General features: G+C 40.2%; 1 protein-coding gene across 17 annotated transcripts in view; it reads left to right on the top strand.

Moving 5' to 3' along the window:
* MAGI1 (membrane associated guanylate kinase, WW and PDZ domain containing 1) overlaps nt 1-12139 on the top strand; it is a 598529-nt gene that overhangs the window by 425384 nt on the left and 161006 nt on the right. For all 17 annotated transcript variants that reach the window (XM_042453464.1, XM_042453468.1, XM_042453467.1 and 14 more), the window contains exon 3: nt 1777-1896. In XM_042453464.1, the coding sequence (XP_042309398.1) occupies nt 1777-1896 (120 nt within the window). The remainder of the gene's footprint in view (nt 1-1776; nt 1897-12139) is intronic.

The raw sequence follows: 12139 nt of genomic DNA, 5'->3' as shown, positions 1-12139 counted from the left end.
GCAGCTGCCACTTTAAAATCTCAGCTTGCTCAGGAAATTAAGGACACTGACATGAAACAAATAGAACTATTCAAACATCCTAGAAAATTAGTCTGCCCAGTTGACAGGTATGATTCAATACAAATAAAGGTGGAGAGGAATAATGAAGTGCATCCATTGTCATAAAGAGACAGGTGGGGAATGTGAGGATGGATGCTAATAAATATGTAATGCAAGTTTTGGCTTAATCTGTAAAATTAAATAAAGCAAACATAACACACATTTTTCATATAAATCAATGTGTGGTATTTTGGATTGCTAAGATAGTGTATACCTTTTCTAGAAAGAGCAACTTGAGAAATATTCTTCTTTTGTATGGCTTGAAGTCATGTCTGAGTCATGGGGCTTTCTTGGCAGAATTTGTTCCTTGTATATATCTTGCAAGCATATGCATCAGAGGTACTTAAACAGAGGGAAGCTGTTATCAGGTTGCAGTGAAACAGTAGACTGCAAACAGAACTTGGAACTAGTGACATATAATGAGTGAATTGTAAGTAATCCCCCCCCAGTAACTGTTACTGAAGTAAATGTTTTAGTTACTTATATGCAGAAGGTCTGTGGTCTCACTAAATAAACGTGCCTTACAGCAAAGACTAGCAATTTGATTTTTCAAAACAGAAATTAAAATTAATTGTTTAATTACTATTGAACAGTAAAAAATAAAATAAAGAGTTGTGTCCAAAAAATTTAACTGTGCTAGTTACAAACTATAAGGATTTGATTGTAACTAATTACTTTTGAAATAGCTTCCCATGCTATGGGTACAACAATGAATTAAGCAAATAACCTAACTCCATCTAGGGCAGGAGTTCCTAACTTTTTTGACTCAACGGAGCTCTGTTGCATAGAATCAATTTCTATGGCAGAGCCTCTAAGAAACCTACCCTATGTCTTACAACTTAATGGTGTTTGGGAGTAGGGTTATAGGGGGCGGGGGGGGGGGAGGAAAATGGGATAGATTGTAATTTTCCTGGAGTGGCCGTGGAGCACATGGGAAGTGCAGCACCTCGGAGCACAAGTTGGGAACCACTGGTCTAAGGGTTCCAACAGGAATGTTATCAACCTGGTCAGCTCTGGACATGCTCCAATATTGGCAGAGGGCTTCATGTGTGAGATAACTTTTGGGGTGAGCCGAAGGAGACAATTTTAATCTGTTGCAGGAATAAGGAGGCTTATGAAACATTAAGCACACATTTTAACAGAGGAAGGAGCTGACAAATGTACCTCTGAGTATTCTTTGCCTAAGAAAGTCCTATGAAATTCATGGGGTTGACATAAGCTGTCAAGCAACTTGAAGGGACACACACACACTTACGTATTTGATTAAATCCCTTCCTTTTTGGATGAACTTGCAGCTGTTTCTGAGTCTCATAGCTCATTACAGCGCTGTGTAAATTTACAGTGCTCTATAAATAAAGGTTAATAATAATAATGATGATGCAAAGAGAAAGTGAATCTCACCCCATGCACCTTGAAGTTAAGTATTGTCCCCCCTGAGTTTGGGTCACGGACTGTTGCTGGCTGAAGACATCCTGTGTATCAAGCCTAGCATGCTGCTGCCTCATTTTGCTGTTCTGCTTTGCTACATGTTTTCTTTCCCCTGTAGATTCCACGGGGGATTTTGACACCATTATTTCCATCAGACATGTAACAATGCAGTATTTGTTTTCTTTGGCTGCTGCTTCAGTGTCAATACTCACTTCATTTTGTTTCCTTTCCCCCTCCTCTCTTATCTAGGCACAACTCGACCTCCACGAGAAGGAGAAGTGCCTGGTGTGGACTACAACTTTCTGACTGTTCAAGAATTTCTTGAGCTTGAGAAAAGTGGGACTCTTCTTGAAGTAGGAACCTATGAAGGTATGTTGCAAGAACAAGCAGTCTCAACAAGTTTTACAGATTATGAAACCAGGCATCCCAAAAGCCTTGAGAATGCTACTTAATTTTTTATATTGTGCCCTGGATCCTATCCTCTCTTCAGAAAGAAGCATGTTTTAACCCTTTAACATTAAAGGAAAGTAATGTTCATGGAGACACTTGATTTTTTTTTGTTTATTTCATACTTGATCAAGAGATGTACTACAGTTAAAATGACAATCACTTTTTGGATTTAATTATTTTGGCTTGCATGTGCCTACATAGAGCTAATATGCAGGGGAGCTGTGTTGATCATTTAGCAAATTCAAACAAAAATCCACAAAACATAATTTTATTGATACCTTTATTTGCCAACCGAAATGCACAATATACTTGTTGCAAGCTTTTGAAGCTCCACTGGCTTCTTCATCAGGCAAGATGTTACAAACCAAAGAGGAGGGGGGAAAATGGAGATGTTAGAAGATGCCTGCATTTTGTTGTTTCTGTCCTTAGTGAAGATGGTATAAGGAGGGTAAATTTTGCAGGCTGGCTCCTCCTCCTTCTGGTCATGTGGGAATTGGGAGTTTAAAGTCCAGGAAATTTAAAGTCCTGTTCATGGGAGGCAGGAGTGTGGAGTGTTGTCAGACTGCAGTTGCCTTTAGTGAATTAAAGATGTGGTCCAACAACTGGAAAGCCACAGGTTGACTGTAACCCAATAGCCATTTGGAATTATCCCTTACTTGTTTAGTGATCCATCCATATCTATGGATTCTACATCCACAGATTCAACCATTTATGGCTTGAATTTTTTTAAAAAAAATCCAGAAAGCAAACCTTGATTTTGCCATTTTACATAAGGGTCACCATTTTATTGTATCATTGTATATAATGCAACTTGAGCATCTACAGCTTTTGATATGCACAGGGAGTTCTGGAACCAATCCTCAGCAGGTAGCAAGGACCCACTGTATCATGAAAAGTCTGCACATAATTATGTTGGACAAAGTTGGACTGAATTCACAGGGACTGACTCCTTTCAAGATATGCATAGGGTTGTTCTGTTAGCATTTATGGCTATGTGTGTGCTTTTCTAATCTCTGTTACTCCAGGTTTGTCCAGGCTAAAACACATATGTTCCTTTGAAACATAGGGAAATTTTCAGTTTGACTGTTGAGAAGTAAGTGGTTTATCCTTTTCAATCTGCAGACTTATTGAAGGAGTGCAGTAATGAAAGCCAAACTATTGAATAGAGAAGTCTGGATCCCTTTAGTGTGCTCTCACCTTTGGTTAAGATGAAAATCATAGTGAATTTTGCAGGTTTGTTGTGATGTTAAGTGGAGAATTATAAAGCACTGCTAGAAAATACTGTTAAAAAGAAACAAATCTGTTGCTTCAATGAATACTGCTGTAACTTTCATGGCTTCTCATGGCTTTTTGTTTGCAAGTTTTAGGAATGTTTCATATACTTTTATCATTTTCAGAAATATAAGTTACAATGGCGCGTTACAGACCGCTGAAAAGCGACGGCCTGCACCTGCCCTTTCCCCGCCAGATTGGGGCCTTAGCAGCCAGAGTGGCAGCCGCTGAGGACCCGATCCGCCGCTTTCCAGGCCACGGGGAAGCGGCAAAAGGCTCCTTCCCCGAGGCCTGGAAAGGGGCATCCTTGGGGCTTCAAGCCCCAAGGACATCCCGCGGTGGCGGGGAGGCGGAGAAAGGGGCCGTTTGGCCCCTTTCTCCATTGCGTCGCTTGGCTCAGCCATCTAAAGGCTGTGCCCAGCGACGCAAGACCATGAAGGAGCTCCGTTTCGGAGCTCCTTCCTGCTCCGACGAAAGGGCTCACTAAGCGCCCTCACGCGGCACGATGGCATCACGTCCGCGCCGCCTCGTTTGGAGGCAACGCGTTCGTGACACCATCATGGCAGCCCCCATGTAGATGGGGTGCCGCCATCTTGTACGTCCTCAGGACGTATTAGGCTTGGGGGCGTCAAGAAGTGACGCCCCTTTTTAAACCTAGCATGTCCTGAGGACATCCCTTATGGCCGTTTGTAACGCGCCAGTGATGCGTTCCTTTGTAGTTTTTAAAGAGGTAGCCATGTTCGTTTCTTGCCACATAAAAAGGAGAAAGGGAAGGGGAGGGAGGGAAAAAAGAAAGCTGGCAGCACATTAAGACACGTTGTTTGTTTGTTTTAGCATGTGCTTTTGTGGGTGTAAACCCACTTCAAATTCAGTATCGAGTGGTGTTAACACCTCAAGTATAAAGCATATTTATACAGTAGTGGGAGTGGGATAGAATGTAATAGGACCCACAAAGAAGCAAATCATGTTTTGGGGTTTTCTAATGTCAGATTTGTGTTCATCAATCATCTTCCATAAAGACTTCCCTGTGTGTCCAGTGTAGTGTACAGAGGGCCATTGCTGGCATAGGATGGCATGTATCACATTGGAAGAGCAAGTAAATACTCCTCTGATGTTGTAGGTGATATTATTGGCTCCTGTACTATTGCTCCAAGAGTAGATATAGGGATAAATTTGGCATTTGGGTTTGTGGCAGGGTCTTATCCTTGCATTTATCATTCATGTTCTAGCAGAAAGGTGTGCCTCCCAGAGCTTGTGAGAGGAGTGTTATTCTCCAGAATTGATGACAGCTCATTTATGATGCATTTGAATGGATGTTCTGCCATTTTGTCTTTTTCGCCTGTCTTTATATAGATCCAGCATGGCATAGTGGTTTGAGTATTGGATTATGACTCTGGAGGCCAGGACTTGATTCCTAGCTTGGCCATGAAATCCATTGGGTAACCTTGGGCAAGACACATGGTCTTAGAATTAGGGGAAAGCCATGGCAAACCTCCTCTGAACAAATCCTGCCAAAAAACCTAATCGCCTTAGCTTCACCATAAGTCGGAAATGATTTGAACACAACAGCAACAACAATGCTGGGTATTAATTTTGCTTTGTTGGTTTGTTTTTTCACCTCCTTAGGTAGGATTGTAGTCTTTTCCTCTTTTTAATGTTACATTCCTTTATAGAATCCCACTGTCTTCTGATTGTGACTAGCACTTTACAAAAACCTAGAGAGAAAAACATTTGGAAAAAATTGAAAATGTTCCTTTAAAAACAAATCCTTAAAAGCTAATAGATGTATACAGCCGGCCCTTCTTATACAATGATTTTTTATACACGGATTCAAGTATCCACGGTTTGAAAATGTTCCAAAAAATATAGATTTCAAATCTCAAACCTTGATTTTCCATTTTTTATAAGGGACACCATTTTGCTATGTCATTATATTTCATGGGACTTGAGCATCCACGGATTTTCTTATACACGGGGGATCTTGGAACCAAACCCCAGCGTATAACAAGGGTCCACTGTATTTTACAGCCATATCAGAAATGCATTTATAGAATGTTTGTGTCAAGACAGATGAGATTTCTTTGTATATCAACAAAGTATTATCCTATGCTCAATTATTATATTCAAAAATAATGTAGGATTCTGTGGTTCATCCTCTGGGATTCATTCCAAAGGAAGAAGGGATTACAGTATTCTTAATTAGTGCCATCATTCTAAGTGTAATAGACTGGCCTTTAAGTTAACCTTTGAAAACAATTTTAAAAATGTGCATTTGAGACAATGAAGAAGCAGTTTAGTGCGAATCCAAAACAATTAAAATCAGTTATAGCCACTCAGTGTCCATCTTTCATAATCAGTGCAGATTCCACTGTGCTCTATCACTTTTAAAAAAGCTTTCAGAGCTACCTGAAACCATGAGAACTCAAAAAATATATCATACATGCTCATTTACGCATAAGGAAACTAATCCACCTTAGAATCATAGACTCATAGAGTTGGAAGAGACCACTAGGGCCATCCAGTCCAACCCCATGCAGGAAATCCAGATCAAAGCATCATCGACAGATGGCCATCCAGCCTCTGTTTGAAGACCTCCAAGGAGGGAGACTCCACTACACTCCGAGGGAGTTTGTTCCACTGTCGAACAGCCCTAACTGTCAGGAAATTCCTCCTAATGTTGAGGTGGAATCTCTTTTCCTGCAGCTTGCATCCATTGCTCCGGGTCCTGTTCTCTGGAGCAGCAGAAAACAAGCTTGCTCCCTCCTCAATATGACATCCCTTCAAGTATTTAAATAGGGCTATCATATCACCTCTTAACCTTCTCTTCTCCAGGCTAAACATCCCCAGCTCCCTGAGTCGTTCCTCATAGGGCAAGGTTTCCAGACCTTTCACCATTTTAGTCGCCCTCCTTTGGACACGCTCCAGTTTCTCAATGTCATTTTTGAATTGTGGCGCCCAGAACTGGACACAATATTCCAGGTGGGGCCTGACCAGAGCAGAATAGAGTGGCACTATTACTTCCCTGGATCTAGATACGATACTTCTATTGATGCAGCCTAAAATCGCATTGGCCTTGTTAGCTGCCGCATCACACTGTTGACTCATGTTCAACTTGTGGTCTACTTGGACTCCTAGATTCCTTTCACATGTTGTCTCCTTAAGCCAGGTGTCTCCCATCCTATATCTGTGCATTTCATTTTTTCGCCCTAAGTGCAGTACCTTACATTTCTCCCTGTTGAAGTTCATTCTGTTAGCTTTACATAGGATATGTCAGCATACAGGTTAAACATTTACGGTGATAAAATATACCTTACCAACCAAAAACCACTCTTTTCCCATATTCTGTCCAGATGGTGGCCTCTTGCCCTGAGTACAGGTGACATATCAAGACAGTGAAACATTGTGGTACACTTGTTTCTTTAAGAGCAATCCATAGTTTTTCATGATCTGCATAATTTATGAAGCACAGAAGTTTAAAATTAATATTTTAATGTGAGTCCTTGTTCAATTGTGGTTTAACTTTTTTCTATTATCAATATTTCTTCTCTAACTTGTTTTAATATTGTTGTAAGCTTTGGGCCCTATGTCAAAATATATAAATAAAATAAGCCATGTTTACTAGAGTTTCAGATGGGAAATGGACCCCTTTTTGCTGCTGTTAGTGTTTCCCACTCAGCTGAGCAGGGCATGCAAGAAATGGTGGAGGGAAAAGCACTCAGCCTCCCAAGCACATACTGCCCAAGTGACTAAAGAGCAGCTGGACAGTCCAGAAGGCCCTGAAGCTCTGCATCTCCCTTCCCTGGTTCTGATTTTGCCCCAGGCTAATTTTAAGTTACTGGATCCAAACATTACTGGAAAGTTACTATTTGGACGTAATTCATTCCCATTATTCATGAAAGTGTTTGGAAAATAACTCATTGCTGTTACTTATAATGGTGCTGACAATGTAACTGGTTGCTTTATTTACTTGTATGGCATGTTACAGTGGTACCCCGGGTTACGAAAATAATTCGTTCCACCGCCGCGTTCGTAACCCGAAATACTTCGTAAGCTGAAAAAGCCATAGGCGCTAATGGGGAAAAGCCGCGATTTCGTGCGAAATAGCGCCGAAAAGCACCAAAAATTTTTTCGTAACCCGAAATAACCTTCGTAACCCGGAACAGTTTTTTTCCTATTGATTTTTTTCGTATCCCGGAAATTTCGTAAGGCGGCGCATTTGTATCCGTATTGTGTGTGTGATCATTCTAATATTATTGTAACCAACTCATTGTGGTAATTTAGAGATGAATATTTAGTGGGGTTGCTATTCCCTTGCTTGGGTATAAATGACTGCATAAAATAACTCAATACCAGGCTTAGATGAGAGCAGGTAAAACTGAACACACACAAGAATCAGTAATGTACACAGGTTCTGCCAAATATTTCAAGACATGTGGAGGCACTGTGAACACATAGCAATAGCAAGTACATTTCTATATCACTTATCAGAGCACTTAAGCACTCCCTAAGCAGTTTACAATGTGTAAGCTAATTTCCTCCAACAATGTGGGTACTCATTTTAGTGACCTCGGAGGGATGCAAGCCTGAGTCGAGCCTGAGCCCGTGGCTTGTACTGAACTCACAACCTTATCCTTTGTGGGTGAGTGGCTGCACTACAGGCATTTAACCACTGGGCCACAAGGGCTCTCATTACATATACACAGTGTAATCCTGTAACCATGTTCGTTCTTGGTTTATACCCAGCTACAAGAATCCTCTTAAAAACAGAGTCCAGCTAAAGGGTTCAGCAGTACCTGGATGGAATGAGCACATCAGTGTTTGTGTGAAAAGACTATGTTCAATTTATGGCAGCTGTAAATGTAGCCCCTTACAGCCTCTTTGTCCCTAAAAAGCTACCATGAAAAATTCTGAGCAGGGTAAAGGCACCTGATCCAGTCTGATCTTGGAAATTAAGGAGTGTCACTCTGTTTATTACTTGGATGGAAGACTGCCCACTGATGTCAGATGCTGTAGGCTATGTAGAGGAAGGAATGATCAAAAACCTCTCTAAGTATTCCTTGCCTTACAGAACCTTATGAAATTAATGAGGTTGTCATAAGTCAGCAGGTGACGTGAAGGCACACACACACACACACACACACACACACACACACACTTTTATGTGTCCGTGAGCTAATTCTGAGGGAGAATAAAAGATATGAGAGAGATAGAAGACTGAGGAAAACACGGCAAACTTGTATCAATGAAAAGCACTAACCAAATTGTATCTAAAACCCTGAAAAGAGACTTTATTCAGCAGCAGCTTTGGGTGACAGACATACTTGAAACCCTAAGTAAATTTATTTATGAGACTCCATCGTGTCCTGTTTTGTTTTGATTTAGGCTTAAATTACATAGTTATCTGAATGTTCATATTACATTCTTCCCCTGTTTCCCTCTTAATAAATTCTTATCAGATGACTTTCATTAGTACTCTGTTTTGTTTCAAAATTTCATACTACTGCTTTTGGAAGTAGAATATGGTGATTTGTTTGTTTGTTTTTTTAAATCTGTACAATTGAACTAATTTTACTGCTAATTATTTAGGTAGAAGAAATAGTATTTCCCCCCCAAATAGCACTCTTTCCACCCAAGGGCCACATAGACAAGCCCCACTGAACATGCTGGGATGTATCTTTGTGTAGGGTGCCAGCAGCAGTATTACAAATACAGTCGGCCCTCCATTTTCATGGGGGATCTGTTTTGGACCTCCCCCCCAAAATGAAGACTTGCCAATATTCAAGCCCCATAGGTTTGAATGGTGCACATGGCGATGAGTACACATGGGTTGCGCCCCAATGAAATTAATGGAGGTCACCCCTCCATGAACATTCAAAACCATAGATCTCAAGTCCACGAGAATGGAGGGATGACTGTAATTACATTGCAAAGAAAGAAATATCGGTTACACCACACCCAAATTTCCTTATTCTTGTTGATAGCCAGGAAGCTTGAACAGCAATACAAAGCCAGAAACAACTGTATGAATATACATTCCATTATATCTTAACAACTGCACCTGATACAGATCATAAAGTACAATACAATGTACATAGGTTGAATGTTACATGTGAAAAGCTAAAAAAGGAGAGATAAAGACAGAGAGTTTGGGATTCAACCAGTGGCTACATGAGATTCACAGTTAATTGTAAGGGATTGTGGCCCTTGGGTGGAAAGTGTTTCTCTATTCTTGATTTTATGGCCTTGGGTTTTCCCCTCTTGTTCAGTTATGCACAGAAGTAACTTAGCTGTATCTTATTGCATCAGAATTGTGGTATTTTTATAACACTGCAGTCATGGTTTAAGAAGGAAGTATATATGAAATCATATGGTTTTTGTGGTCTTAATAAATAAAGATGTGGAAATTAATGATTGGTCTTCTCAAGGAAGTATAGTTATCTACAGAGTAAATAATTTTTATTCACCATGCAGATAGCATCTTAACCCACACAGCACAGAAATAACAAGTTAAAAAGTCATCCATTTACCTGTAACAAACATGTTGTGCAAAATCAGCAATGTTGAACATCAAAACCATGTGTGGAAGCAACTTCAGTCACCCCAAGTTTCTTTTTCTGCTGTGTATCATTTGGCTTGCACAAATATATAATGAAAAACAATGTAAGTGAATAATGCCCTGCCCATGCTAAAAACAAATATGAATGTAAAGCTGTGCAGACACTCAAACTCTTGCACAGTTCTCAAAAACTGTGCAGTTTCTGTTATGCTGGGAACATAAAGGAAGTTCCTGCAATTTGGAATGGGAACCCAAAATTTGACCCCAGCCAGGAAATTGATTAATTTCCATTTCATCCCTACAATAGAGGCATATTTCTAAGGTACAGTTTCTAATGCCTTTACTCAGATTGGCACAGGATCATAGGCCTAAAACAGGCCAAAAAGTGCAGCTTCTGGCCTATCTGAAGTGTGGCATGCAGACAATGCACATCCCTGATAAGGCCAGAAGCTGAGAAATACAGGAACTCAAGGCAGTGAAAAGCCAGTTTAATACAATAATAAGTTCTTTTTATCTTATGTAAGTCACTATGTGTTAGACTCTGAGACTTGGATCTTGAAAGATGTTCAACAATCTCTTTTGGAATATTTTCCTTCTGATGATACTAGTTTTCTTGCCTCTTACAATGTTCCATATATTTTAATTGCTCTTTTAAAAGCTCACAGTGAAGATAGGAATGATGGTGATGGCAATTAATCAGCTTATTTCTGATACTAATTAATTTTATTTTAACACAAGTTTGGCCTTCCTCTTTTAAGTTCAGAAGTATTGAAATTGTAAAGAATATATTGTTCGAATTTCCTTTTACCAGCTAAATATTGTTCATGTGAAAAAGAGCTGTTACAATTGTGTGTAGTTCAAGAATTGGAATGTACTTATTGTGACATTTTTACTTTTCCAATAACATAATGCTGTATAGCAGCAGTTGTCAAACATTCAACTCTCAGATACATGACAAAGAGTCAGGGGTTCTGGATACTGACATCCAAAATATCTGAAAGACCGAAGTGTAAGAGCAGTGGTTTTATATATTGATTTCATCATAGAATCACAGAATCTAGCCTATTAACCAAATGATTGCCTATAATAGAATATTATGTGCCATACATTTTGAAAGCTGCTATGGTGTAATAGTTAAATTACAGTAGGACCAGGAACATGACTGAGTGCCTTGTTGAGAATTCACAAGACAGGAACTCAGACTACCTTTGTATCCTGCTCATTTGCCTGCCCTTCTGTGTAGCCCAAATAACAGTGATGATAAGGAGTAGAGTGGGATTGTGAGATCTCAGTGTTCCCTCCCAATCCCCTCAAGTCCCCAATTCTCATGGAACAGCTTGCTGCAATTTGCACATTCTGCTTGGTTTCGATTTCCAAGTGTTGATCTTGATTTGGTGCAATCTATATGTTATATTTCCTTATCCCACCTCCCTAAGTGAGAAGGAATAATCCACTCATTTCACCTTGTTCAGAGAACAGCACCATTAGCTGGAATATCTGTCTTAATTTCCAAACAGGAAATTATGTTCTATGTGCTGGTGTTTAAATGATAAACAACAAGCAACCATGGTTGCTGCTTAATGCATAATGCTCAATGATATCACCTGAGCCCATTCCGAATGCATTACCAAGAGGCCATCCCTAACTCTTAGATTTTGACCCAGAAATCCCGGGACCTGAGATTATCTTTGCTTGGCAGTCCTAGAGCAGAGCACACCACTGCCTTCTTACTCACTACCTCTCTGCCTGCCAGGTAAGCAAGTTGTAGCAATGGTGAAGAAGAGGAACAACAGCAGCTGCCAACAATGAAAAGATAAACTCACGGAAGAAGGGGACCTGAAAAGGTCTTGCCCAGGGACCCTTAGAAGCCTGAAGCTGGCATTGCCAGTCAATGTTAATTAAACAAGCTCAGAGTGTTTTTAGGTTCAAAACGGGAAGAATGTTCATTGCCTTGAACTTGTTGGAGGGAAAATGTGGAATAAAAAGTTAATAAATACAGTAATAATAATGTATTGATTTTCAGTGCTGGGTATGCCTGGCAATTTCTTTGTTTTATAGTGCTTTCACATCCCTTAGGGATTTTCAACAGGAAGAAATCCATTTTTATACCGTTCTATGATTGGTTTTGTGGTATATGTGGTTTTTAAAATCTGTTTGACAGAGAACAAGAAACTACCATGACGAATGATAGGTGTTTTGTTTGGTGGTGTAGTGAGGTGGAGACACTGAGAGAGAGAGCTGGGAGGGCTGATGGGGACCAGGTGGGAGAACAGGAAGGGAGGGGGCAAGAGGTGGAGCGAGAGGAAGTGAAAGGGGTGGTCCCAAGGGGGATAA

This window comes from Sceloporus undulatus, chromosome 2, assembly GCF_019175285.1.
Source record: "Sceloporus undulatus isolate JIND9_A2432 ecotype Alabama chromosome 2, SceUnd_v1.1, whole genome shotgun sequence".
NCBI lineage: Eukaryota > Metazoa > Chordata > Lepidosauria > Squamata > Phrynosomatidae > Sceloporus > Sceloporus undulatus.
This window is presented reverse-complemented; position numbering and strand designations above follow the sequence as displayed.